Source organism: Dreissena polymorpha, chromosome 9, assembly GCF_020536995.1.
Source record: "Dreissena polymorpha isolate Duluth1 chromosome 9, UMN_Dpol_1.0, whole genome shotgun sequence".
Classification (NCBI taxonomy): Eukaryota; Metazoa; Mollusca; class Bivalvia; order Myida; family Dreissenidae; genus Dreissena; species Dreissena polymorpha.
This window is the reverse complement of record NC_068363.1, coordinates 23,693,572-23,720,874: the sequence shown is the minus strand read 5'-3', so window position 1 is coordinate 23,720,874 and position 27,303 is coordinate 23,693,572. Positions and strand designations below refer to the sequence as shown.

Sequence of the window (27,303 nt, the reverse complement as noted above, 5' to 3'; positions counted from 1 at the left end):
CAAACTATAACGGTTTAGATCAAAAGATCAAAGCGAGTGTCATTTCGCCGACAGTTTGGATTGTTCTCTGTTCTGCGAGCCCAATTAGTACACGCCTTGCAGGCGGAGTTAAGCGGTACATTAACATCGATAGTTACCAATGAGAACGCGCGCATTGTATATACAGGTACATATGCAATAGTTTACCTGAGCGATGAAATGACGTCGTTATAGACATGTATTTACGCTCAAAAAAGTTTACACGCGCAACTCATTCCCAACAGTAAATATGAATACGATTTATTCTAGTATGTTCTACTGTTTACTTGTTTCGTGTTTCAAAACTCTTAAACACTTATTATCCAGTCGATGTGCAATTTATTTTGTCAGACATTAATTCATAACCATATAAACGAAAACTAACAACCCACCCGTGCAAATTGAAGTGCTAATTACCATAATTTTATCTACCGTATCCAAACGTAAACGACTTTATTTTATATCCCGCAACTTCTTTGCGCGTGCTGTAAGTTGTCTAATGATTACGTGATAATCACGGACTCTAGATTACATTCGATAATTACATGTTTTTGGCAGACGGCACGGTTAAAGAAAGTCGGAAAAATTATTAAAGAAAAACAAAATTGATCAAAGGTCTATTAGTTACGTAGATCCACTACTGTAAAAGTCCAGCGAGTTTTGTCGGTTTGTTAATCCACCGATAATTACGAGTAACACCCATCTTATATAAACTGGAATCACAGCTCATTTTTATACTAACAAGTCCTAATACTACACAATAGACATTGAGAAAACACATTTCCTCGATTAGATATAAATTATCCGAGCAGAATAAAATTGCTATGTCATGACTCATAACCTTCGACATTGCACATGGCAGATGTATTGTAACATTAAACCCGCGTTCAATTCAAAGCTGGCGATTCAAATTACAAGTAGACTAATGGTGATTCAATAATGGAGAAAGCATTAACTGGATTTAACAAACATGTACGTGTAATAAGGTTTGTTAAACCAGATAACAACAAGGAAAATTTGGATTATTAAATGAAACAGGTAAGGCATTCTCTAGTGTACATATTTCGGATATGTATACACTTCGGATAAACAGTAATAGATATACTATATGTAATCTATAGGTCTTTGGTCCCATGCATTAAGATTGTGTTTTGTTAAGACTCGTTTTTACCGCAATTTGGTGATTTCATGAAGCGAAGAATTCCCAATGACATTGGTACCAGGTGTCGTATTCCAGAAGCATCTTAAGTTAAATTTTATTCTTATTCTTAAATTGGGAAATTTTCTTAAGCGTTTCATTTCATATTGCAATAGATCGGCATCAAGATATAGATTTAAATAACATCATTATGCCAATGGTATTTCAGGAATACCAAAAAACATGTGTTTCCTTATTTAGTAAAGATATACAAAACATTGTTATTTTGAACTTAAGTGAAATTATTTAAGAAATGACTAAAGATGTTTCTGGAATACCACCCCAGGCCTTTTCCCAATTTGGTGAAAAAAATCACTGACTAATTATCATGTATTGATACATTATGATGTAAATAGGGTTTGGATTGTCATTGCATTATTAAAGTACTGTTTATTTTTATGATGCACATGGAAATCACAAGTTTTATTTGTATGAATTGATTTATGTGACTTAATATGTAAGGATTTATTGAATTTGAAAATAGTATTTGTTTGTCATTGATGATGATACTAAGGCTTGGTGAAATGAGGGGTATAAAACAAGCGAAGATTTTATTAAACGCCGAACAGAAATCACTTCTCCTTCTAGTGGCCTCACTTCTCCCTAAATTCAGCTCAGGGAGAAGTCACTTCTCCCTCAAGTTTGAACCTAGGCTGAGCCCTGCGACTATTCGAGTTCTTGACAATATTACATAAGCTATCATGGGGAAATTGTTCATATTCAATAAGGTCAAGGTCGTATAGTCATATTGTAAGAGGAAGAGGACCATCATTGAAACATACTGATCGCTTATGTTTTAAAGAAGTCGTACTTTATAGATGATTCTGAGTTCAGGTATATTTTCCACAATTTATTGAACATTTGTAAAGACATAAAACAAACTAATAAAATTGTATTTCAAGTTTGTTAGCAATAGCTTGTGTGGGATGGTTAGACGGTCCTTCAAAAATACAATAAATAAATATTTATTTCTTTACCATGTTTCAAAGAAAAAACACTTTTTGGTGGGGGTGGAGAGGGGGTATAATGTGGGTTGCGGGTCATTTATTAGATGATCTTTCAAAAATATTGTATGTCAGGTAAGCGTTGTTTTGTTAAAGTATGAATCAAATCTGATCATAAATAAAGAAGTTATGGCAATTTAATTAAAATTTATTAATTTGACCTTGAGAGTAAAGGTCGAGGTCAAATTCAACAGTACCCTCATGATAGTAAGAAAGTATTTGAAGTTTGAATGCAATAGACTTGATACTTTAGAAGTAAAGTGCATCTAAACACAAACGCAATATTCAAAGTTACTAAGACAGAAAAAGGGCCATATTGCATTAAAATGTCAACCAGAGTTATGCAACTTGCCCTTACAGTCCCCTTACGAAGGTTAGCGAGTTTTCCAAGTCTGAAAGCAATAGCTATGATACTTTAGGAGTAAAATGGACCAAAAAACAAAACTAACCAAATGTTAAATTATCTTAGTATAAAAGGGGCCATAAATAAAAATGCCATTCAGAGTTACATAACTTTGCCTGCACAGTCCCTTTATGATAGTTAAAAAATTGTTGCAAGTATAAGTCCCCTTATGACAGTTAAAAAATTGTTGCAAGCATAAACTTTGATACTTTAGGAATAAAGAGAACCTAAACAAAAAAAAAATCACAAAATTTCAATTTTCTAAATATAAAAAGGGGACATAATTCTTATAAAATGCTTGGTACAGTTGTTTGCTCTTGTTTATAGATTGGGGTCTTTTTTGTTAAGAAGTATGCAAAATATGAAATCAATATGACAAGGTACATAAAAAATATTTGAGGTGGTACGCAAACTTTAACATAGATTTATCAATAATATGCATATTTTAAGTAGAAAAAGGGCCATAATTCTAGCAAAATGCTTGGTACACTGTTCTGCTCTTGTTTATTTATTGGGGTCATGTTGGTAAAGAAGTATGCACAATATGAAAGAAATATGTCAAGGGACATTGAACATATTTGAGGTGGTACACAAACTTTAACATTCCAATGCTCACGCAGACTCTCACAAAGACGCCGACGCCGGGGTGAGTAGGATAGCTCCATTATATATATTTCATAGATAATAGTCGAGCTAAAAATGTTCACAGTTATTTCCATATCTTTTATATACGCCTGAAGGAAAAAAATGTTACTGTTATATAAAGAAGTTAAACTATTTAATTAGTAAGCATATTATTGTGCCTGTAGTCTATTTATAGCTGTTATAAGAACATTTACTTTTTAACTTAACGGTACACAATAAGTTTGACTGGCTTTATCATTTGCATTAACATTTAAATGGTGTTAAGGTTTATACAGTACACTCCACGCGTTTTCCCCAATTTCCCTCCATACTCCGCGGTGATTGACCTGGAGGGAGATTAAGACAAGAGGTCCATGATGGCCCTGAATCGCTCACCTGACTCATTAAGATCAGATGAAAACTATGACCCCTATTGTCTACACAATGTTTTTCTATGTTTTGACCTAGTGACCTAGTTCCTGACTCTAGATGACCCAAATACAATCCCAATCCAGATTTCATCAATATAACATTCTGACCACAGTTCATAATATTGGATGAAAACTGTGACCTCTATTGTCAACACAAGGTTTTTCTATTTATTTGACCTAGATTTTTACCCCAGATGACCCAAATACAATCCCACCCAGATTTCATCAATAATTCTGACCAAATTTCAGAAAGGTTGGATGAAAACTGTGATCTCTAATGTCTACACAAGGTTTTTCTATTATTTGACCTAGTTTTTGACCCCAGATGACCCAAATAAAATCCCAACCCAGATTTCATCAAGATAAACATTCTGACCAAATTTCATAAAGATTGGATGAAAACTGTGACCTCTATTGTCTACAGAAGGTTGTTCTATTATTTGACCTAGTGACCTTGTTTTTGACCCCAGATGACCCAAATACAATCCCAAACCGGATTTCATCAAGATAAACATTTTGACCAAATTTCATCAAGATTGGATGCAAACTGTGACCTCTACTGTCTACACAAACAAATTGTTGACGGACGGACGCACGGACACACGCAGGCACGCACAACGGACGCCGTACATCACACGATCACATGAGCTCACCGTGTCACTTCATGACAGGTGACCTAAAAATATGTGTCGGAGATAAACATGAACAGTTGTGGTTAAAATCCCATAGAAACAATGGCTGTTTGTAAAACATGCATGCCCCCTATATGGGCTATAAGTTGTAGTAGCAGCCATTGTGTGAATACGTTTTTTGTCACTGTGAATGGTGGTGGTGGTGGTGGTGGTGTAGTAGTAGTAGTAGTAGTAGTAGTAGTAGTAGTAGTAGTAGTAGTAGTAGTAGTAGTAGTAGTAGTAGTAGTAGTAGTAGTAGTAGTAGTAGTAGTAGTAGTAGTAGTAGTAGTAGTAGTAGTGGTATTAGTAGTAGAAGTAGTAGTAGTAGTAGTAGTAGTAGTAGAAGTAGTAGTAGTAGTAGTAGTAGTAGTAGAAGTAGTAGTAGTAGTAGTAGTAGTAGTAGCAGTAGCAGTAGCAGTAGCAGTAGCAGCATTACAAGACCAATACTTAAGAATGATCAAATGGGAAAAGGTAACATAGCACCGGCAGTAAATATGGGGCTCATTTACAGGTCAGATTTGGAATCTCTGCTGTAAAATGAGATTTTGAATGAATTAAAGGGAGGCAAATCTGTAATAAAAAGAACATGCATAAACCGTAGTTGTTTCCCTTGTTTGAACCATGCTAAATCCTTACAAGTTTGGAAAGAATTGGATGAAAAATTTGGACTTTATTGCATAAACACCATTTTCTCAATTCAAGGGGAGGTAATTCTGTACTTCATGGACCAATAATGCTCATTTTTTGTAGGGTTTGTGTCCTCATTGATATAAAGACACTGTGCAAATTTGGAAAGGATCGGACAAAAAATGTGGAAGATTTTTGAAAGTTTTCACAAAATAGGCAAAAACGAATAAACATGCAAAGTTCAACGAGCTCCTGCGGCCATGTTTTTTGACGAATCAAATTTCTTTGAACAACTTTTCAGGGAAGCCCTCAAAGGTCATCCCTGTGAAATTTTTTGAAAATCTGATGAGCGGTTTCTGACAAGAAGATTTTTTAAGGTTTTTACCATATATGGTCATGGCGGCCATCTTGGTTATGTGATCAAATTTTTTTTAACAATTCTTTTGTCCCATGACCTAGGGATGCTCCACATGAAATTTAGTTGAAATTGGCTCAATGGTTTAGTAGAAGAAGATGTTTACAAATTGTTTACAGACGGACGGACGGACGCCGGACGCTGTGTGATCACAATAGCTCACCTCGAGCTATCGCTCAGGTGAGCTAAAAATCCAGCCAGACGCGGCGTTTGCATGATTTTGGACGCGGCGGTTAACAATCGGCAAAGCTGATAAACCGATGCGGCGGCCCTCGGCGTTGGCAACGCGGGGGGAACTCTGCGTTTTACGAGATAACGATCAATTTAATTTTGTTTGACTTCCTGATTTTCAAATAAAATTACATTTATTACAAGTACATATAATTATTATGTACATGTAGTATAATATTTACAATTAATAAAAACTACCAAGATACATGTAGATCGATCCCGACGTGGTTGTAGAAGTAGTTGTTGTTGTATAGACAACTCGTTGATTTACGACAAACAAAACGTCGTCTTTTAACTAATACTTACCAATTAATATAAACACAGTTTGCAACATTGTTTTTATTTTGATAATTTAATCCAAAGTTTTCATGTTAGCAGGTGATTTCCTATACTGAACATGTAAACAAATGACCAAGGACCCTAAAAATCTCGCAAATCTGTGTGAATTGACAGTTTGACGTATTCAAAGAAAAGCCGCTTCCTCTAAAGGCATAACTAACTCAAGTAAACACGTCCAACATATGCATAAGGAATGGTTTTAATTGTCGGAACAAAGTCAATTCTCTGCTCGCTTAGGCATTTATTTTCTCTTTGAAGTTAGGTTATTCCATTGATTGCTAATAGAAGGTGGTAACTATTGAGTTGATAGTTGCATTTAATATTCACAACTTTTTGCGTCGACATTCAAAACAATGTTTACCAGTAATTATGGACCAAATCGGCAGAGTGACATTCACACATGTTAATTCCTATTGTCAAAACACCGCAGACAGCAGTCTACACAATAGGTCAGTAGACAAGCTTTGCGTGTTTTCATAAAGTCAAACATTTAAAATCCAGTTCCGCCCTGATGTCTTCTTTAATCAGTTTATAGTACAATTACTGTTAAAAAAATCACTCTACTAAAATACCGTAACGATAAAGATTCGGCGTGTATGAATTGAAATTATTTCGAGGAAATATCAACTTATTTGCGATATAATTTTGTTAAAAAATACCAAAGAAACTTTTAACCGAAATCAACCAAATTCAATGTTCTCTGCCCTATAAAGTTTGTATCAAAAAAATCAATACACGCACGCTTTACAGGAGTATACCTTGTACATTGCAGCATAGTTTTCGCGCGCTTTTGTCAGGAAATATACATGATGACTGTTTATTGGAAGCATTTGTAAACGTCGTGTTAACATTAAAAATCGTAGTGTGTTTCGGATTACTAGTTATTATTCTCATTTGGAAACTTTACGTAACATTTATTCTTGTCTTATATGTGTTATGATTTAAATATTAAAATTGTCAAATGTCTATATATTCATTTATATTGTAGACGTACCTGTGAATTAAAAAACATAATTTTTATACGTATTAATTTTCTATACAATTATCTTTTTTATACATGTACTACAGTATTTAAACAATTAATTATAACAATGTTTTTCTTTTTTGGCATGCCCAGTAGCACACTGCTAACGCGGCGTTGCGCGGCGGTCACTGATAAGAACGGAAATTGTCTGCATTTACCAACTAGGCTAAAGTAATACACGCCGCGGGAATTAGCGAACGCGGCGTAACGCCGAGCGTTTTATCGAGTTCACTTCGCTCTCTCAACGCCGCGTGAACACTCGCTAGCAGAAAAACCCCCGCGGAGGGAGCGCGTTTTTTGGGGAAAACGCGTGGAGTGTACTGTAGCAAGCGTGTAACATATTATTTACAAAGCAACACATATATATTGTAGTGTGTTTTCAATTGGTTTGCCAGTCCATTAAAAAAGTCCTTTTTAATTTTGTACGAGTGTGCGATGCTTTAACATATTGAAAAACTATTGCTAGAGTTTTGCTAGACAGTCAACATATTCTTGTGGTTGCATGGTGTAAATATTATCAAATGATTACACAATTGTGCTCAATACGGGCATTTGTGCTGGAAATAGTACTTTACTTTACTCAAGTAAGTGACTCAGTAATATATCATATTGAATGACATGTGTTATATTAATTAACAGCTATTTTTAATTTAAAGACGCTATATATTGGCCATTTTCCCAAGGCGTAGATTTTTTCGTTTCTAAATAAAATTTTAGATTAACAATGATATCGTAACACTTCTTTTACAGGAAACAAATCAATGCGCATGTGTACTATGACAATAAATTCCCACATTTGATAACAAACAGCCCGTGATGTCGCCAAATTACAGCAGACTAAACAAAGAATTGGCGAATGAAGTCTGACATACATGGCTCGAATTAGTTTTTTGTTTCAACTCGCAAAAAATTGCGAGTTGTTAAAATTTTAACTCGCATTTTTTCTTTCCATCTCGCAATACATGTTTCTATAAAACATGCATCCTTTGGTAGATCTAAACTCGAAAAATAAAGCCCTGAACTTGTAGAGATACTGTGGTAACCAATAACACAAAGAACTAGGTTTATTTTCGCCACAAAAAAGCTTGTTATTTTTTTAGTAGACGACATTTTAAAGGTCACTTGACTAGTGTTAGGAAAATAGTCGGCAGCGTTATGAACTCCGGTCACGTCCAGTGTACAAAATTTACTCGCGAATAAAGTTTTCTCTTTCATGTTAGCTATTGTGCTTCTCAAATTTTAATTCTAACTGGGCCAGTCGTTAATTTCTGTGGGTTTATGTTTTTCTCCAAAATATATCGAGTACGATAAAGGCAGTTTTTACATATCCAGAAACAATTATGCCCCAGAGACGTACCGAGAAACGGGCATCAACAGAAAATAAACCCTCGCAGACAAACCGGCCAGATTGACATCCCTTGCAAACTATGTTGTTTACAGATCTAGAACATTATAAACTCACAATATTATGATCAACGGCAAAGACCTTAGATAGACCACTGTATCCTCCTGATCTTCAGACGATTATTTTTTGGAAATCTGCTAATTTGTTTGTTTTTTCCCAACTCACAAAAAATGGCGAGTACCGCAATTGTGCACTCGCATTTTAGACGCGTTTTTTAAAATCAACTCGCAAATGGCCTGTTTGCGAGAGTTTAATTCAAGCCCTGTGACATATATGTTTTATGTTGGTATGCACCGATTTGTCAACGATTTTTTAAACATTCAATTTACTAACGATGTATACTGAGAATGACAATACATATTAAAACACACGAGGAATTATCCGTAGTATGCATTTGCAGTTATTGATAGGCAAAATAAAGTGAAGTTAAAGTAAGAAATACCTTTACACGATTGCTCATAGCTCGATTCAACCATCTTGCTCACATGTTCATCTATTGCATTTGTACATTTTGCAGCGTGCTCATCAAGTTCCTGTTTACATTTGTCCGTATGTGCATTGAGATCCTTTCTACACTGTTCAAGATGCATCTTCATCTCATCCAGAGCTTTATCGGCAAAGTGTTCAACTGACTTAAGTGTATCTTGAGCAGCCTCTAGTAGATGAATCATCTCCTCCGTGGTTATCCTCAATGTATCCCGTTCCAGCTGTGTTGTAAACAAACATATGTTTCAACTGCGAAAAACTGGTATTTACATGTATCATTCAACAACTGTCTCATAAAACCAGTATTTATTACTTAACTTTATAATATTAGACGAGAATGTGTAAAATTTGTTCGCCCCATACAAGTTGAGCCTCGCCAATAAAGCTCGAAACTCGCCTTATACAAGAAAACGGCGACCAATATGGAAAAACACACCCAATAAGGCAAAAGGTCGGCCAATACGACATTCAGCCATTCAGAAACAAGGAAAAACTCTTACTTATATGAGAATTTAAAATTTCGACAATTTTGGATGCCATTTTAAAGTTGTATGATTTGTTTTGGTGCTAAAGTTTAAATCTTTAAAATTATAATATTGCAGTTTACTTAAAGCACTCAGCCCTAATATATTCAGCTCCCTTTTTTAACAATATCAATAGTGCAGTGTAACCACAACAGTAAGGTTCAATATCTGAGCATATGTACAAAAATAACAACTTTGAATATGTTCAAGCTGCAATGAGCGCCGAAATCAAAACTAATTCGACATCATGGGAGGATTTACACATTACATATGCAATTCCTAATGGCAACTAGAGCTTTATCACAGACGTGACAAATACCCCACACATGCCACATTGACACAGAATATTTTGCATGTTGTCTTCACAAAAAACAGCGGACACCATGCTCAATGTTGAAAACGCACTAAGTGACCCCCTGACCTTGTTTTTGACCCGGCGTAGCCAATATTCGAACTTGACCTACATATTATCTAGATACAACTTCTGACCAAGTGTGGTGAATATCGGATGATAACTACTTGAATTAGAGAGCGGGAACCTTGCTGAATGTGTAAAACGTACTAAGTGATCCCGTGGCCTAGTTTTTAATCTGGCATGACCCATGTTCGAACTTGGCCTTAAGATCATCTAAATACAACTTCTTACAAGGTTGGTGAAGATGAGATGAACACTACTTGAATTAGAGAGTAGACAACATGCTGATGTTTAACATGAACCAAGTGACCCTATGACCTAGGTTTTTTACCCGGCATTCCCCATATTCAAACTTGACCTAGACATCATCTTGATTTAACTTCTGAACAAGTTTGGTGAAGATCGGATGAAAACTACATGAATTAGAGAGCAGACACCATGCTCAATGTTTAAAACACACCAAGTGACTCCGTGACCTAGTTTTTGACATACCATGACCCATGTTCGAACTTGACCAAGACATCATCTAGCTACAACTTCTGACTAACTTTAATGAGGCTCGGGTGAAAACTACTTTAATTAGAGAGCGGACACCAGGATCAATGTTAAAATCGCACTAAGTGACCTCGTGGCCTAGTTTTTGACCCAGCATGACCCATATTCAAACTTGACCTAGACCTCATCTAGATACAACATCTGACCAAGATTGGTGATGATCGCACGAAAACAACTTGAATTAAAGAGCGGACACTTAATACAGACCGACCGACCGACAGACTGACAGACAAGCTCAGTCCTGTATACCCTCCTAAACTTTATTTGTCGGGGTATAATAAGTAAGTTTTCAATCCTTATTGTCTTTCTGAGTTGTATTAAAAACAAAGGTAGTGGATCCAGTGTGGCTGGAATCTTATTTAGGTAAATTTTGCATAATTTCGCGACCTGTCGAATTGTGTTCCTGCATCATGTAATGTCTTGAAAGCAACTTTCGTCATATCGAGGGTTTGGCGCAAAACTATTGTAACTCTGATTTTTTCTCAAAACCACTTTCCACTTAAATTTTACATATTTTCATACCCTGCATCCATAAAAAAAATATGACAGTGATATTATAAACATGTATAATTTTATAGTGATCCAGCAAAAATGTTGTATCTAAAATATGTTAAAAATGTATTGCAACACTATTGTATTTCAAGATACATTAGTGTTGCAATAACATATTTGAATCCAAACAAAAAGTCATATTGCAATACTATGGTATCTATAGATACACTAGTGTTGCACATATAAACTCAGAAGTTATATTTTCCTTTTTATTGCAACACTATTGTTACTCAAGATAAAATAGTTTTGCAAATTAATTTGCATGTATTTTCATATAAATAGTATTTTCATATAAATAGATTTTGTGCAAAACTATGGTAACTTGAGTTACAATAGTACTGAACCAAGTTTTACTGCATTTCCAATATATTTTCAGTGTAAATAACATAACGGATGTTTGAATTTACACAGGTACATAAGTTTAAGTATGGCATTTCCTATCTATGATAAATAACATTTTGGATGTTTTAATGTATATAGGTACATTAGGCTAGGTATGGCATTCCTGACTATAATAAATTACATTATTAGGATGTTTGAATTTACACGGGTACATTAGTCGAGGAATGGTATTCCAGACTGTGGTAGAAAACATTTAGGATGTTTGAATTTACACGGGTACATTATTCAAGGTATGGTATATCTGACTATGGTAAATAACATTAAGAATGTTTAAATTTACACGGTACATTAGTCAAGGTATGGGATTTCTTACTATGATAAATAACATTAAGGATGCTTGAATTTACACGGGTATATTATTCAAGGTATGGTATTTCTGACTATGGTAATTAATATTCAGGATGTTTGAATTAACCCCTGTACATAAGTCAAGGTATGGTACTCCTGACTATGATAAATAGCATTTAGGATGTTTGAATTTACACGGGTACATTAGTAAAGGTATGGTATTTCTGACCATGATTAATAACATTTAGGATGTTTGAATTGACACGGGTACATTAGTCAAGGTATAGTATTTCTGACAATGATAAATAACATTTATCTTTGTACTTTTATTTTTGAAAACTTATTGCATATTAATATGTCCTTACTATTTATGCCCCCCTTTGAAGAAGAGGGGGTATATTGTTTTGCTCATGTCGGTCCGTCCACCAGATGGTTTCCGAATGATAACTCAAGAATGCTTAGGCCTTGGATCATACAACTTCATAGGTGGCATACGCATCCGGCACTTCATATTACAAATAATATATACTTTCAGTAACAAAAAAGATGTAAAAGATACATTAAAAATACTTTAAATGCAGGTTTAAATGCAACCAAACAATTATGTTTAGGGAGGCATATTTTTCTAACAAGGGCTGTTTGTAAAACATGCATGCCCCCATGACCTTGACCTTTGACCTAGTGACCTCATAATCAATTGGAGTCATCTGCGAGTCATGATCAATGCACCTATGAAGTTTTATGATCCAAGGTCTAAGCATTCTTGAGTTATCATTCGGAAACCATCTGGCGGACGGACCGACGGACGGACCGACATGAGCAAAACAATATACCCTCTCTTCTTCAAAGGGGGGCATAAATAGTAAGGACATATATGCAATAAGTTTTCAAATCTAAAAGTACAAAATAAATGTATCATGTAGTAATCTATGTACATGAACTGTATTTGAGAGAAACTCAATCTAGTTAATCATAAAATATCATTAAGTTAGAGTAGACCTACATGTACACGATAATATAATTTATTATTATGTTTTCATAAAACATATTACATCACCCTTTTATTATTTGTGGGAATGCGCCTACCTTTACGGTTTGTCTCGAAACACAAATTTATACCTCTGCTAATTTCCTCAGAGCCTCTTGTGCAGTAACGTCATGTGATAGACACTTCGAGTCACTCAGCAGGCTAGTCAGTATTGTGAAGATGTCCCGGAGGTCTGGATCTGTTACTTTACACATCGACGAATGACGGACAGTTCTGCCAATCTCTCGTGCCTATGAAAACAAATATATTATATTATATTATATTATATTAAGTTGTTTTGTCTGAAATGGTTGAGGCATTGTCTACATGATATGCAGGGCTCGAAAATAACATTCGCACTCTCGCAAAATGCGAGTGAAAAATACAGATTGCGAGTTAAGTTTTATGCCACTAGAATTTTTTGGCAAGTGAAGAAATAGCGAGAAAAAGAAGTTATATTGCTAAATGCGCTCGACGTTGTGAACGCTAAACCGCAGGTCAATTAATAGAACGTCGGAATACCCATGTGCGGAAGCTCGCACATTGTATGTAGACTGGTATACTTATAGTAATATATGCGGATGGTATTGGTACAAAGAACATGAAACAGTCAATTATCCACACGTGTTCACTTTAAAAGACAACAAGATGTGTTTGTGAAACACAATGTCCCCCTATATGATGTTTGACCTTGAAGGATGACCTTGACCCTTCACCACTCAAAATGTGCAGCTCCATGAGATACACATGCATTTCAAATATAAAATTGCTAGCTTCAATATTGCAGAAGTGACATTACATGAGCAATTTGACCCATATATTTGACCTTGAAGGATGACCTTGACCTTTACCTTTCACCACCCAAAATGTGCAGCTCCATGAGATAGACATGAATGCCAAATATCAAGTTGCTATCTTCAATATTGCAAAAGTAATCATAAAATAAGCGATTTGGGCTACATATATTTGACCTCTGACCTTGAAGGATGACCTTGACCTTTCACCACTCAAAATGTGCAGCTCCATGAGATATCATCCTATTATCCACATATATACTCAAACCAAGTTTCAATGAAATCCCCCAAAGCAATTCCAAGTTATGGCTACGGACGGACGGACGGACGGGCTCACGAATGATACATTGTGTGTCTAATAATTTGTGGGACTATCAAAATCGTATTGTGGGTCTTTTCATTTTTGTTTCTAACGAATGATACATTGTGTGTTTTTCAGACTTCTGTGTCTATATCACTGCGTGTCTTTTCACCCAAATAAATTGTGGGATCATATTATGTCAAATAAAGAGTTACAACTCCACTGAAAAACTATGTATTTAACACAAACACCAACAAATGACACATATGTTAGATATGTTCAATAAAAACATATTGTATCAAATAACTATCACGAATGCATACTTTTATAAATGTAAACTACCGGTAATACAATCAAGTATTTGTAATCTATGCTAGTGCTTTAAAGAAACAATAAAATACTTATTCTTTGAATGTAGAAAAGTTCAAGCATTGTAATCACTTTCCCCAAAACTTAAGCAAAAGGAATATTGACATAAGTTTCCTTTATCATATAAAAAATATTATTAATGAAATGATCCGCATTGTGCATCAAATTGCGCTTAATCACAACTAACTGGATTCACACATTAAAAATGGCAACATTTCATAATGTAATTTCTTCTCTTTCTCACTTTAGCCACACAAAATCACATTAAGCATCGCACACCAAGACCATGGTTACCCACCAATTTAACATACATTCAGGTACATTTACACAACATGACTTAAAACTACACATTTTTTATTTTTCAGAGGTGTATGTAAAGACATATAGTGGATATTTTGCCTGCAAGATAAAATGGTCAAAAGTAATGTGCATCATTGGACTATTCAAAACAATGTTGCAAACCAGTAAATGACCAAATGCAGGCATACTGGACAAACTTAAATAGCATAAGAATAACAAAATGGTTGTGGGATGTCACTAATATGAACCTAACATCAATTATTGTTGGTCATCAAAGAAAGATATAATTAAAATGTTACTGAAAAAATATGACCTTATTCTTAAACTAAAATATCCGTCTCTGTAGGAAGAGTGTAAAGATTAGTAAATATCAGATTTAACTATGTTCGCAAATGGATTTTACTGCAGCAGAACTAAATGGAACAAAATAAAACAATTAAAAACGAGGGCTGTCCGAGGACAGCGCTGGTCAACTTTTCTGAATACTTGTCACATATTTGCTCAGATCACATGTTAATATTCAATATATTCAAGTTATTACAGAGTATAATCTCAGATCACACGTACTTTTCAGTGCATTGAAGTTTTGTAATTTAAGCTTTTGTAATGAAAAATTAACATTGACAAATACAAATAACATTTTCCCAAATTTATTTGTGATTTATTAAAAAAATTTACAACAGCAAATGCCGCGGTGGGTACAATAGCTCTCATTTTCTTTGAAAAGTTGAGCATAACACCTAGGGAAAGTCAAACAAATATTGAAATTGAATGTCGTATTCTTCTACAGACTCAGTATAAATCCTATTTACAACATGTATAGACAGTAAATATGTATAAAATATATCTCCATTTACCTATACACACACGTGACATGAACTTCAGAACTAGATGCCTGTCGAGCCCAGTGTCAATAAAGCAAAGTTGGTATCCTGTTTGGACACAGACACAATTAAAAATAAAAAAAAACCTGACAAAACCAACATGAAATATTTGTTTAAAAAAAGTGTTAATGCATAGGGGAAATACAGACCGGACAAGGTGTATAATGCTAATTTTTGACCTTTGAACTCTTATATCGACTTGAGCGACTATATCTGAGGCAATCAGAAGCCTGTTTATGAAAACGACGAGCCAATGAACACCAGGCTTTCTAATTGACGCATGCGCGTACACCCGCGTGTTGGACATGTGGCTTTTTTGTGTAGTGGGACTTTCAAACTCGCAGAACCCATACAACGGATTTATATTTGACGATATTTGAAGTGTGACCTTGACCTCTGAGCTAGAGACCTGGATCTTTCGTGATGCACACAGGCTCATGGTGTTTAACAATTATGCAAAGTTATTTTTAAAAAAGTGTCAGTGCATAAGGGAGATACAGACCGGACAAGGTGTATAATGCTTATTTTTGACCTTTGAACTCTTATATCGACTTGAGCGACTATATCTGAGGCAATCAGAAGCCTGTTTATGAAAACGACGAGCCAATGAACACCAGGCTTTCTATTTGACGCATGCGCGTACACCCGCGTGTTGGACATGTGGCTTTTTTGTGTAGTGGGACTGTCAAACTCGCAGAACCCATACAACGGATTTATATTTGACGATATTTGAAGTGTGACCATGACCTTTGAGCTAGACACCTGGATCTTTCGTGTTGCACACCGGCTCATGGTGTTGAACAATTATGCCAAGTTATTTAAAAAAAGTGTCAATGCATAAGGGAGATACAGACTGGACAAGGTGTATAATGCTAATTTTTGACCTTTGAACTCTTATATCGACTTGAGCGACTATATCTGAGGCAATCAGAAGCCTGTTTATGAAAACGACGAGCCAATGAACACCAGGCTTTCTAATCGACGCATGCGCATACACCCGCGTGTTGGACATGTGGCTTTTTTGTGTAGTGGGACTTTCAAACTCGCAGAACACATACAACGGATTTATATTTGACGATATTTGAAGTGTGACCTTGACCTTTGAGCTAGAGACCTGGATCTTTTGTGTTGCACAGCGGCTCATGGTGTTTAACAATCATGCAAATTTATTTTTAAAAAAGTGTCAATGCATAAGAGCGATACAGCCTGGACAAGCAATCCTGACCGAAAACCTTAACCAACTAACATACAGACACGCAAGTGCCATTGTGGTAACTATATCGAGCTCACTGCCAGCGGCATGACAAAAATTATTCCAATCATACTGGTAAACATTCCTATCAGAAAAAACTAATTGTCAGTGTTTTATTCAACTGCCTCGTCCTTTTTAAATATTACAAACCAGTAACTGTAAAACAAAAAACATGCTTAGGCTGTGTGCATATGTATTTTGTAATAACAATTTCAAACTAAAAATGTCTAGACAACTCTTTCTTAAGACAAAGTTTCCTTAAGATTTGTCAAACTTAATATTATCTTTAAAAAAAGGATCAAAAATGTGTCTTCAAGCATATTTACAATTATTTTTGTAAATTTTTGCACACATTCTAGCTTTTGGACCCACATGACCCAGATGCCATATTGGTCTTGCAAAAACATTTTCTTCAAGTTTGGACCATACATATGGCAGCTGAAGTTGCATATTATTAGCGACTTTTGGAAAGGACACGCAATCTCCTTTTTTTAAATATCAAAAACCACAGGAGAAAAAAGAATCTATTTTGAAAAATGTTTCTTCCTAAGTAGTGACAAGTAGAGCTTGATTCTTAAATTCATTTGTGACCTTATGTTCATAACATGTGTTTTTATTCTATACCTTAAACTTTACTTATAATTATTTGTAAACTGAAATCAGGTATATAAGAAAATAAATAAGGTATATTTCAAAAGCATCGATGAAGCAAAAAGGAACATATTGTATCTAAGCTTTAGTATAAGCATTTTTAACGTTTGATAATATACCAGATTCTTTTCCACCTTTAAACATATACATAGTAAAGTTTCAATTTAACAAATAAAATGCTCACGCAAAAATTACCACTTGCATACAAACATCACCCATATTTGCCAAGTCACTGTCGCATGAACTTTTCAATGTCTCTCGAAGGTATTCTTATAATGTTCCACCCGAGTACCGGTAGTAAACAACGTGTTTTTATTTTTTCTTATGATTCATTGCACTAATTTTCTTAATTATCTTGTCGCTTGACCTTTTCCAAATGTGCCCATTTTTTTTACGACTTTTCTGTTTGGCATCTTCAACCTGCGGTTTCCGCCGACAAATTCCACTTTTTAGATATTCACTAAAGTAAGTTTTTATTTCCTCTGTTTCTACCTCTGTGAATTTCTGACGTTTTTCAGCCTTTTTGGGGGGCTTCCTTTTTCTCTTTCCCTCAAATTCCTCTTCATCCTCATCTGATATAGTGTGGTCATCTTCGTCAATGCTTCTGAAAAAGTTAAAAAGAATATTATTCAAATAGAAGCAAGCTACACTAATTCAAAACTAATTACAAAATATATAGTCCTTTTTTCTGACAACACACACTACAGTGGCGATAATTAAATCAATAGGACACCAAAGATTCTGCTATTTTGTTCTTCTTAGATGAGCTTGTTAAGCATAAATTTCCAAAACATGACCAAAAAGCTACAGATTTTCTAATAGACAAGATTCACATCAAATATTTAAGCCCTAGTTCTTGCTCTATCAGAAAAAGAGTTTTCTCTACGCTCACAATGAGCATTTTGTAATCAGGTGAGCTGAAAAGTAGTAGTGAGATCTTAGAAAGCCATTTGAAAAAGTAAGAGCAAGGTTAAAGTTTCAACGACGCTTTGAAGCCATATATTTGATCAAGTTGTTATCTTCAATATTACAAAAATTATTCATTATTGCAAAAGTTTAACCAAGGTTAAAGTTTTCAACAGAATGACAGACAGACAGGCTAAAAACAATATACCCCCGATCGTTCGATCCGGGGCCGGGCATAATAATCCACTGTTAAATTTATATGAGTTCCAAACCCACAAAGTACGAGATATAATCTTTACCTGGCTTAATGTTGCAGTGTATTTCCTAAGGTTCACCTCCTGACTGGCTGTGTGTGATGTATCTTGACGTTCTGATGAGCAAACCTCTGGACTGGCTGTAGGGAATGTATCTTGATGTGCTGATGGCCAAATATCTTGACTAGCTGTGGGTGATGTATCTTGACCTGCCGATGAGCACACCTCCTGACCAGCTGTGGGCGATGTATCTTGACCTGTTGATGAGCACACCTATTTACTGGCTGTGGGTGATGTATCTTGACCTACATCCTGATTTGAAGGGATAAAATCATTAACAAAAAATAATAAAATGCCAGAGTTTCGGTCAATGATGTGCAGACTAATGAATTATAAAATCAAAAACACTACTACATTATGTGTATAGGTAAAGCCAAAATTGTTAATATGTTTGTACACACATTTTTAATTAAAATAAAAGTAAAATGAATAGTTGAAAAACGTGTTACTTTGCAGTAAATGTTATGGATTTTCAATTTATTTTAGTCAGTTTGTAATACTGAACATATTTAAAAGGCAAGTAACAGAAATATTAATGTATCAACATAAGTTTATGTTTTCATACCTTTAAGAACCCCTCCTTCAGTGTAAACTCTACATCATTTAAGAAGGTCTCCAAGTTCTTTGGTTGTTTCTGTAAAGCCACTGAAATGAAATATTTCTTTTATTTGATGATATGACTTTTTGTGTCATTAATAGGCATGATTTGTGTATATGAACTACATCACTAGTGTCTTTTATCCCTATTGCTAATGTGTCTTTAATAACAATCTAGCAACTGTCATGTCCATAACTTGTGTGACTATAATGTCCGAAAGTTGTGTGACTTAACTGTCCATAACCTAAGTGACTGCCAAGTCCATAAATTGTGAGACTTTATTGTCAATAATCTAAGTAACTGTCATGTCCATAACTTGTGTGACTGTCATATCCGTAAGTTGTGTGACTTAATTGTCCATAACATAAGTGACTGTCATGTCCATAAATTGCGTGACTTTAATATTAATAATCTAATTAACTGGAATGTCCATAACTTGTGTGACTGTCATGTCCATAACTTGTGTGACTTCTTTGTCCATAACATAAGTGACTGTCATGTCCATAAATTGCGTGACTTTAATTTTATTAAACTATGAAACTGTCATGTCCATAACTTGTGTGACTGTCATGTCCATAACTTGTGTGACTTATTTGTCCATAACATAAGTGACTGTCATGTCCATAAATTGCATGACTTTAATTTTATTAAACTATGAAACTGTCATGTCCATAACTTGTGTGACTATCATGTCCATAACTTGTGTGACTTATTTGTCCATAACATAAGTGACTGTCATGTCCATAAATTGCGTGACTTAAATTTTATTAAACTATGAAACTGTCATGTCCATAACTTGTGTGACTTATTTGTCCATAACATAAGTGACTGTCATGTCCATAAATTGCGTGACTTTAATTTTATTAAACTATGAAACTGTCATGTCCATATCTTGTGTGAATGTCATGTCCATAACTTGTGTGACTTATTTGTCCATAACATAAGTGACTGTCATGTCCATAAATTGCGTGACTTTAATTTTATTAAACTATGAAACTGCCATGTCCATAACTTGTGTGACTGTCATGTCCATAACTTGTGTGACTTATTTGTCCATAACATAAGTGACTGTCATGTCCATAAATTGCGTGACTTTATAATTTTATTAAACTATGAAACTGTCATGTCCATAACTTGTGTGACTGTCATGTCCATAAGTTGTGTGACTTATTTGTCCATAACATAAGTGACTGTCATGTCCATAAATTGCGTGACTTTAATTTTATTAAACTATGAAACTGTCATGTCCATAACGTGTGTGACTTTAACATCCATAACATAAGTGACTGTCATGTCCATAAATTGTGTGACTTTAATATTAATAAACTAACTAACTGACATGTCCCTAACGTGTGTGACTGTAATGTCCGCAAATTGTTTGACTTAATTGTCCATAACCTAAGTGGCTGTCATGTCAAAAAATTGTGTGACTTTATCTTTATTAAACTATGTAACTGGCATGTCCATAATATGTGTGTGTTTTTAACGGACATCACCTAAGTGACTGTCATGTCCACACATTGTGTGACTTTAATGTTAATAATCTAAGTAACTGTAATGACCGTAAGTTGTGTCACTGTAATGTCCGTAAGTTGTGTGACTTATTTGTCCATAACCTAAGAGACTGTCATGTCCATAAATTGTGTGACTTTAATATTAATAAACTTAGTAACTGAAACACTGTATTATGTGAATTGGGAATAAGACATCAATTTGGGAATAAATTGTGTTTTATCAAAAGTGCACAATATGCAGTTTAACATATACTTGCATATATAATAGCTTCATTTAACCCTTTCCCACTCAGAAGCAAAGGGAAAATGGCTTTTGCAACCAGCATAAAACCAGAACAGCCTGCGAGTTACTCGCAGTCTGTTCAGGTTTTATGCTGTTTGCTTCTCATCAGTATCTAAGGATTGAAAATGAAGCTTTTAAAACTTGAATCTAGTAAGAATGGTCTAAAATTCAATTTAACTTTCTAAGGGACTACAAAAACGTCAAAATACGTATCTAAGTGGTAAAGGGTTAAATTGATTTGACTTTAAAACTGGATTTTTTATTAATTAAAAAAAATCCTCATGAAATGAAACTGTGTCCATGCCGCGCATGGACACGGTTTCAAAATACACTTTAAATGATACAAATTCAATCACTGTTCATGAAAAAGTCATGGAAAATTTCTTATTCAGCTTAAATTATAGATAATATATTACAAAAATATATGTAGATCATGAAATGAATAGTTTTGTTTTATTCCCAATTTACATAATACAGTGTTCTGACATGTCCCTAACTTGTGTGACTGTAATGTCCGCAAGTTGTGTGACTTAATTGTCCATAACTTAAGTGGCTGTCATGTCCATAAATTGTGTGACTTTAATGTTAATAATCTAAGTAACTGTAATGACCGTAAGTTGTGTCACTGTAATGTCCGTAAGTTGTGTGACTTAATTGTCCATAACCTAAGGGACTGTCATGTCCATAAATTTTGTGACTTTAATATTAATAAACTTAGTAACTGACATGTCCCTAACTTGTGTGACTGTAATGTCCGTAAGTTGTGTGACTTAATTGTCCATAACCTAAGTGGCTGTCATGTCGATAAATTGTGGGACTTTAATTTTATTAAACTATGTAACTGGCATGTCCATAATTCGTGTGATTTTAACGTACATAACCTAAGTGACTGTCATGTCCATAAATTGTGTGACTTAAATGTTAATAATCTAAGTAACTGTAATTACCGTAAGTTGTGTCACTGTAATGTCCGTAAGTTGTGTGACTTAATTGTCCATAACCTAAGTGACTGTCATGTCCATAAATTGTGTGACTTAAATGTTAATAATCTAAGTAACTGTAATGACCGTAAGTTGTGTCACTGTAATGTCCGTAAGTTGTGTGACTTAATTGTCCATAGCCTAAGGGACTGTCATGTCCATAAATTGTGTGACTTTAATGTTAATAATTTAAGTAACTGTAATGACCGTAAGTTGTGTCACTGTAATGTCCGTAAGTTGTGTGACTAAATTGTCCATAACCTAAGTGACTGTCATGTCCATAAATTGTAAGACTTTAATTTTATTAAACTAAGTAACTGTTGTGTCTATAACTTGTGTGACTTTAACGTCCATAACCTAAGTGACTGTCATGTCTATAAATTTTGTGACTTTAATGTTAATAACCTAAGTAACTGTAATGTCCGTAAGTTGTGTGACGGTCATGTCTATAAATTGTGTGACTTTAATTTAATTAAACTGTCATGTCCATAACGTGTGTGACTTTAACGTCTATAACCTAAGTGACTATTATGTCCATACCCGTGGGGTTAACTTCCTATATACGGTATATAGGGGTGTGCCGATTTTTTGGGGTGTGGTTTTCAACTAAAACTATAGATATGGGTATGGTTTTGAGCATCTTAGTATAGATATGGTTATTGAAATCAGAAATTTGCTTGTATATAAATGCATATAGATTTGAAAGTATCAGTATCAAAATGGGAATGATCAATGTCATTCTTGTACATAAATGGGTATCAATCAGTAGCGAGAAAGATGCAGAAACTTGACTGTTTTTATCTGTTGCTTGATCGAACAAGATGATACTGTGACGTCATATATTAACATACGTCATAATTAAGTGACCAAATCGTTACATAATCTAAAAATGCCGGGAAAAGTGCAGTTACTGCAAATGATTTCTGAAAATTTTGTCGCAATTTGACGACTGTCACAATTAACCAACTTTATGCTACATGTGTACACGGAATTATACTCTGCTATGGTGACATCATGCATAATAATATATTTTTTGTAGAAAATGTTGATTATGTGTGGAATCATGAAATCGTTATCACAGGCTTTGAAAGCAAATTAAGAAAACATTTAATTTCCGATCATACTTAAGAACGCTCTTTATAATATATCAAAACAACATAAATATTTGCATAATTCAATAAGTATACTGTATTGATATGATAGAGATTAAAATTCTAGAATGAAATGTGACCACTTTTTCAAATTCTAGTACTGAAATGGGTCCAGTTTATCAAAACAAGGGCTGTTTGTTAAACATGGGCTCTCCGTTGTAGTGACAGCCATTGTGTGCATATGTTTTTTTGTCACTGTGACCTTGACCTTTGACCTAGTGACCTGAAAATCAATAGGGGTCATCTGCCAGTCATGATCAATGTACCTATAAAGTTTTATGATCCTAGGCATAAGCGTTCTTGAGTTATCATCCGGAAACCATTTTACTATTTCGGGTCACTGTGACCTTGACCTTCAACCTAGTGACCTGAAAATCAATAGGGGTCATTTGCGAGTCATGATCAATGTACCTATCAAGTTTCATGATCCTAGGCCTAAGCGTTCTTGAGTAATCATCCGGAAACCATTTTACTTTTTCGGGTCACCATGACCTTGACCTTTGACCTAGTGACCTGAAAATCAATAGGGGTTATCTGCAAGTCATGATCAATGTACCTATGAAGTTTCATGATCCTAGGCCCAAGCGTCCTTTAGTTATCATCCGGAAACCACCTGGTGGACGGACCGACAGACCGACATGTGCAAAGCAATATACCCCCTCTTCTTCGAAGGGGGGCATAATTATTGTATTGAAATGGGTCCACTTTCTCAACGATGTCGTATACAAATGGGTCTGCTTTCTCAAAAATATTGTATCAAAATGGGTCTACTTTATCAGAGTTGGGTCACATTTCGGAAGTCTCAGCGGGACACTCCTGCCCTTAAATTTGGGAAGATACCCCCCCCCCGGGAATCCAGATAACTGCAGAAGGTTGGTGGCTCTACCCAAACGCACAAAACAAACAAACCAAATACATAACGAATAAACAATCCCACAATTAAAGTATTTCAGGGCGTTTTTCAAGAGAATGAAAAACTACCCATCCCACTGGAATTTAAACAAGAGCACTGCATAATGGGTGCCAACGCTCGGCTGCGGGTGCAGTTTTGAATAAAAGATTGTCAGAATTGCTTTTTAGAGGTCACATTGACCTTGACCTCTGACCAAGTGACCCCAAAAATGGGTGTTACGTGTAAAACTCCTCAAGGTGCAACTACATATGAAGTTTCAAAGTTGTAGGTCGAAGCACTTTGACTTTAGAAACAAATGTCAAGGTTTTAGCACGACGCGGACGGCAGACGGCTGACGAAGAGCTGGCTATGACAATACCTCGGTATTTCTCCAAAAACAGCCGAGCTAAAAATCAGCTCAATATCAGTAGTTTGAAAGACGAGCATGGACTATTCCAATAAAAGTTAAACATTTTATAAACACAATAACTATAATATTTTCTCTTCTAGTATTTTCATTGGCCGACCATCAAGGCTGTAAAATTGGCTGAAAAAAGCCCTGTATTTACCTCAGAATTATTTACAAACAAAATGTACATTCAAGTACCTCGTGTGTTTGTGTTGAATGTAAAATTTATATTTACATGTATATTTATTGAAGTAAAAACTTTCAACTGCAAATTATATAGCAGCAATGCACCAGGTACTCAAATAAAAACAAAATGAACACTGTCATAGAAAACTTAACATTTCTGTTCCTCTTGTTCTATAAACTCATAATTTTTTAATAGTTCATCTGGTGACAAACTTTACCCAGATTTAAACTGAACCTAGATATCATTACACGGCCCTAATTACATTTCAAGGGACTGGGGCCGGGGCCCTCATGTAGGGGAATTTAACATTGTTTTGAAGAAAAAGGGGAAATTGTTTTAGATTTATGTTCAATTAATGTTGTTCAAATAATAGATATCCAACTTCAAATTTTTAGCAAACTTTATAATCGCCAATGCATCTTTAAAAGAAAATAAGAAAATCCTTTATGTTTCACTGAAAACAGTGTAATGATCAACGTTTTTGCTTGAGCAATACACATTTATTTGCTCGTAAGATGTAAAACTTAAACATGTAGTCAGCCAACACATGGTTTCCCTGGAAAAGCCGCATTTTAAGACACACTGGTATACATAATGGCTACAATTGACAGGTAGCTAGTTTCTTCGGCACCTGGTTACTTCGGCATCGTAATTAAATGCCACTTTGACACTCGGGTTTGACCAGTTCGGCATTTACAGTTTGTCTTATCTAATTAAAATCTCATTATGGTGGCTGCCGCCCCACAACGCCGCTTTACTTTTTTTCCATATAAAAAAATTTGCTGCAGCAAAGTTGTTTACAAACAAAATGGCGTCGTCTTTTCACGTTGCTAACGACGAGCAGGTGCGCGTGAAAAAACAGCGAAATTATTAACAACTATTGAAATCAATGTGATATTACTCTTTTAAAATTAGATGTGCTTATGGCATATTGGATGTAAAAACAATTGGACAAAATTTAATTATTGCATTTCCCGATAACTGTGTGGCCAATTAAACAGATTTCAAAATGACCTTATTTATTCCTCTTTTCATGGCTTAAACTGGGTGCCATAAGTTATTCACAAACAGAAAAAAACATCTAAATTGATTATATAAATAGAAAAAAAACATACGAAACTTACCTCACATATGGTTCAATAAAATATAAATCCGTTATCCGTTATGATAAACAACGTTTGACAGTCCCACTGCACATGTCCAACAAGCGGGTGCACGCGCATGCGTCGATTAGAAAGCCTGGTGTTCATTGGCTCGGTTTTTTTTATAAACAGTCTTCTGATTGCCTCAAATATAGACGCTCAAACTTTCACAGACACTTGCAAAAATAAAAGTTACGGTCTCGTCCATCGCATAGACAGTTTTACATGGACATCCTTTGGACACACTTTGGACAAAAACGTTGTGCGACTTCTCCAGATAGGTTTAAAGTTGCACAAAACACATTTTGACGAACTTTGGGCAAATGTATTGTGCGACTAGTCGCACAATGAAATTAAGACACACAATGTATATATGGGCAAAAAAAAAGTTGCACAATGTATCATTCGTGAGAACGGACAGACGGACGGACAACGCCAAAACAATATCCTTCCGCCTATGGCGGGGGATAATAACCAAAACGTTATTAAATTAAAAATAAAGCGAACACAAACGCAAATACAAATTTAATAACTTAATTTCCGTAAAAAAAACTTGCATCACAAAACGCAATTCTTACAAACAACGCGAGTATTTTTTAGACTGGTTATTTTCCATACAAAAATGTACCGGATAGTTTATATGCCGTACTATGAAAACAAACGGGCAGTCTTTCCAGCGATTATCAATCTTTGGGGTATTATTGTAATTCGTATTCATAGACCCGTCCGCTTTCTACTTTCATTTTCAAAGTATTCAACTCAAAATGACCCCAAAACGGGGTGCATCGCTTTGAACAGCCATAACTTCATGTGCAGCAATTTTCACTAACGCGGTCTTATTCAACGCAAAAATCAATGAGTGAACTTTGATCAGAAATAAAGTAATTGTTTGTTGTTATGTACAGGTACATTTTTTTTATTCCATTTGTATAAATAATATAGTAACCTTAGTAGATTTTGATTAGATTATATACTAGGTTGGCGCTAAGGAAAAAAAAAGTAGCCAAATTTCAGCATTACGATAATGACCCACATTATAACCTTATTTGCTCAATGAACGACATAATCATTATCATAAATCTATAGGTATCAACAATGACTGTATTAAATTATCAATGAAGTCACATTTACATAAATTATTTGTTACCTGAAATCAAATATTTTCATGTTTTTTTTTTATTTATATTTATTTTCATGCACTGGCATAAACAGTATACAATGTTAGAAATTTCAGGTCTTTGATTGGGTTGGTCTTATTAATTTTTGCCGTAGTCTGGTTCTTCTTGATTCTTGAAAAATACATTTACTGCAATGTATTCTTGAATTGACATATTTTTCAATAGTTGCAATATGTAATTAATTCAAACGTACCGGTAAATTTGTAAGTCTTAAATACTGCATGTACTGAGCGGCAGCACGGGTTCTACATGGCATACCGGTATTAGTGCATAGTGAATATTTATTATCACGTGACTGTAGAAAAACGGTGTAAATCAGTTTTACACATAGACATGATAAAATATACATGCACTGGATTTAATTTGTTACCGCATCAAATTATTAACGGGTTTTGTTTTTCACAACTTACTCGCCGTAAGTAATTTTACACTGCTCACCATTTGCAATTAACTTCTCATAATAAATGATTGTTCATAGTACGGTAAATAGGTGTGATGATGATGCCCGAAACCGCCTTTAATGTAATGCTTTATTTACCCGTTTTATATCACGTATTAA

At 34.8% G+C, this 27,303-nt stretch overlaps 2 protein-coding genes across 2 annotated transcripts in view; both read right to left on the bottom strand.

Moving 5' to 3' along the window:
* LOC127845416 (uncharacterized) overlaps positions 1-27,303 on the bottom strand; it is a 577,557-nt gene that overhangs the window by 15,550 nt on the left and 534,704 nt on the right. The gene's annotated exons all lie outside the window — the stretch shown is intronic.
* The window catches only part of LOC127845424 (uncharacterized), a 564,768-nt gene continuing 546,182 nt past the window's right edge, over positions 8,718-27,303 (bottom strand). The window contains exons 5-6 of the mRNA XM_052376326.1: positions 12,732-12,890; positions 8,718-9,097 (exon numbers count right to left, since the gene is read on the bottom strand). Coding sequence (XP_052232286.1) covers positions 8,768-9,097; positions 12,732-12,890 — 489 coding nt within the window. The 3' untranslated portion in view covers positions 8,718-8,767. The remainder of the gene's footprint in view (positions 9,098-12,731; positions 12,891-27,303) is intronic.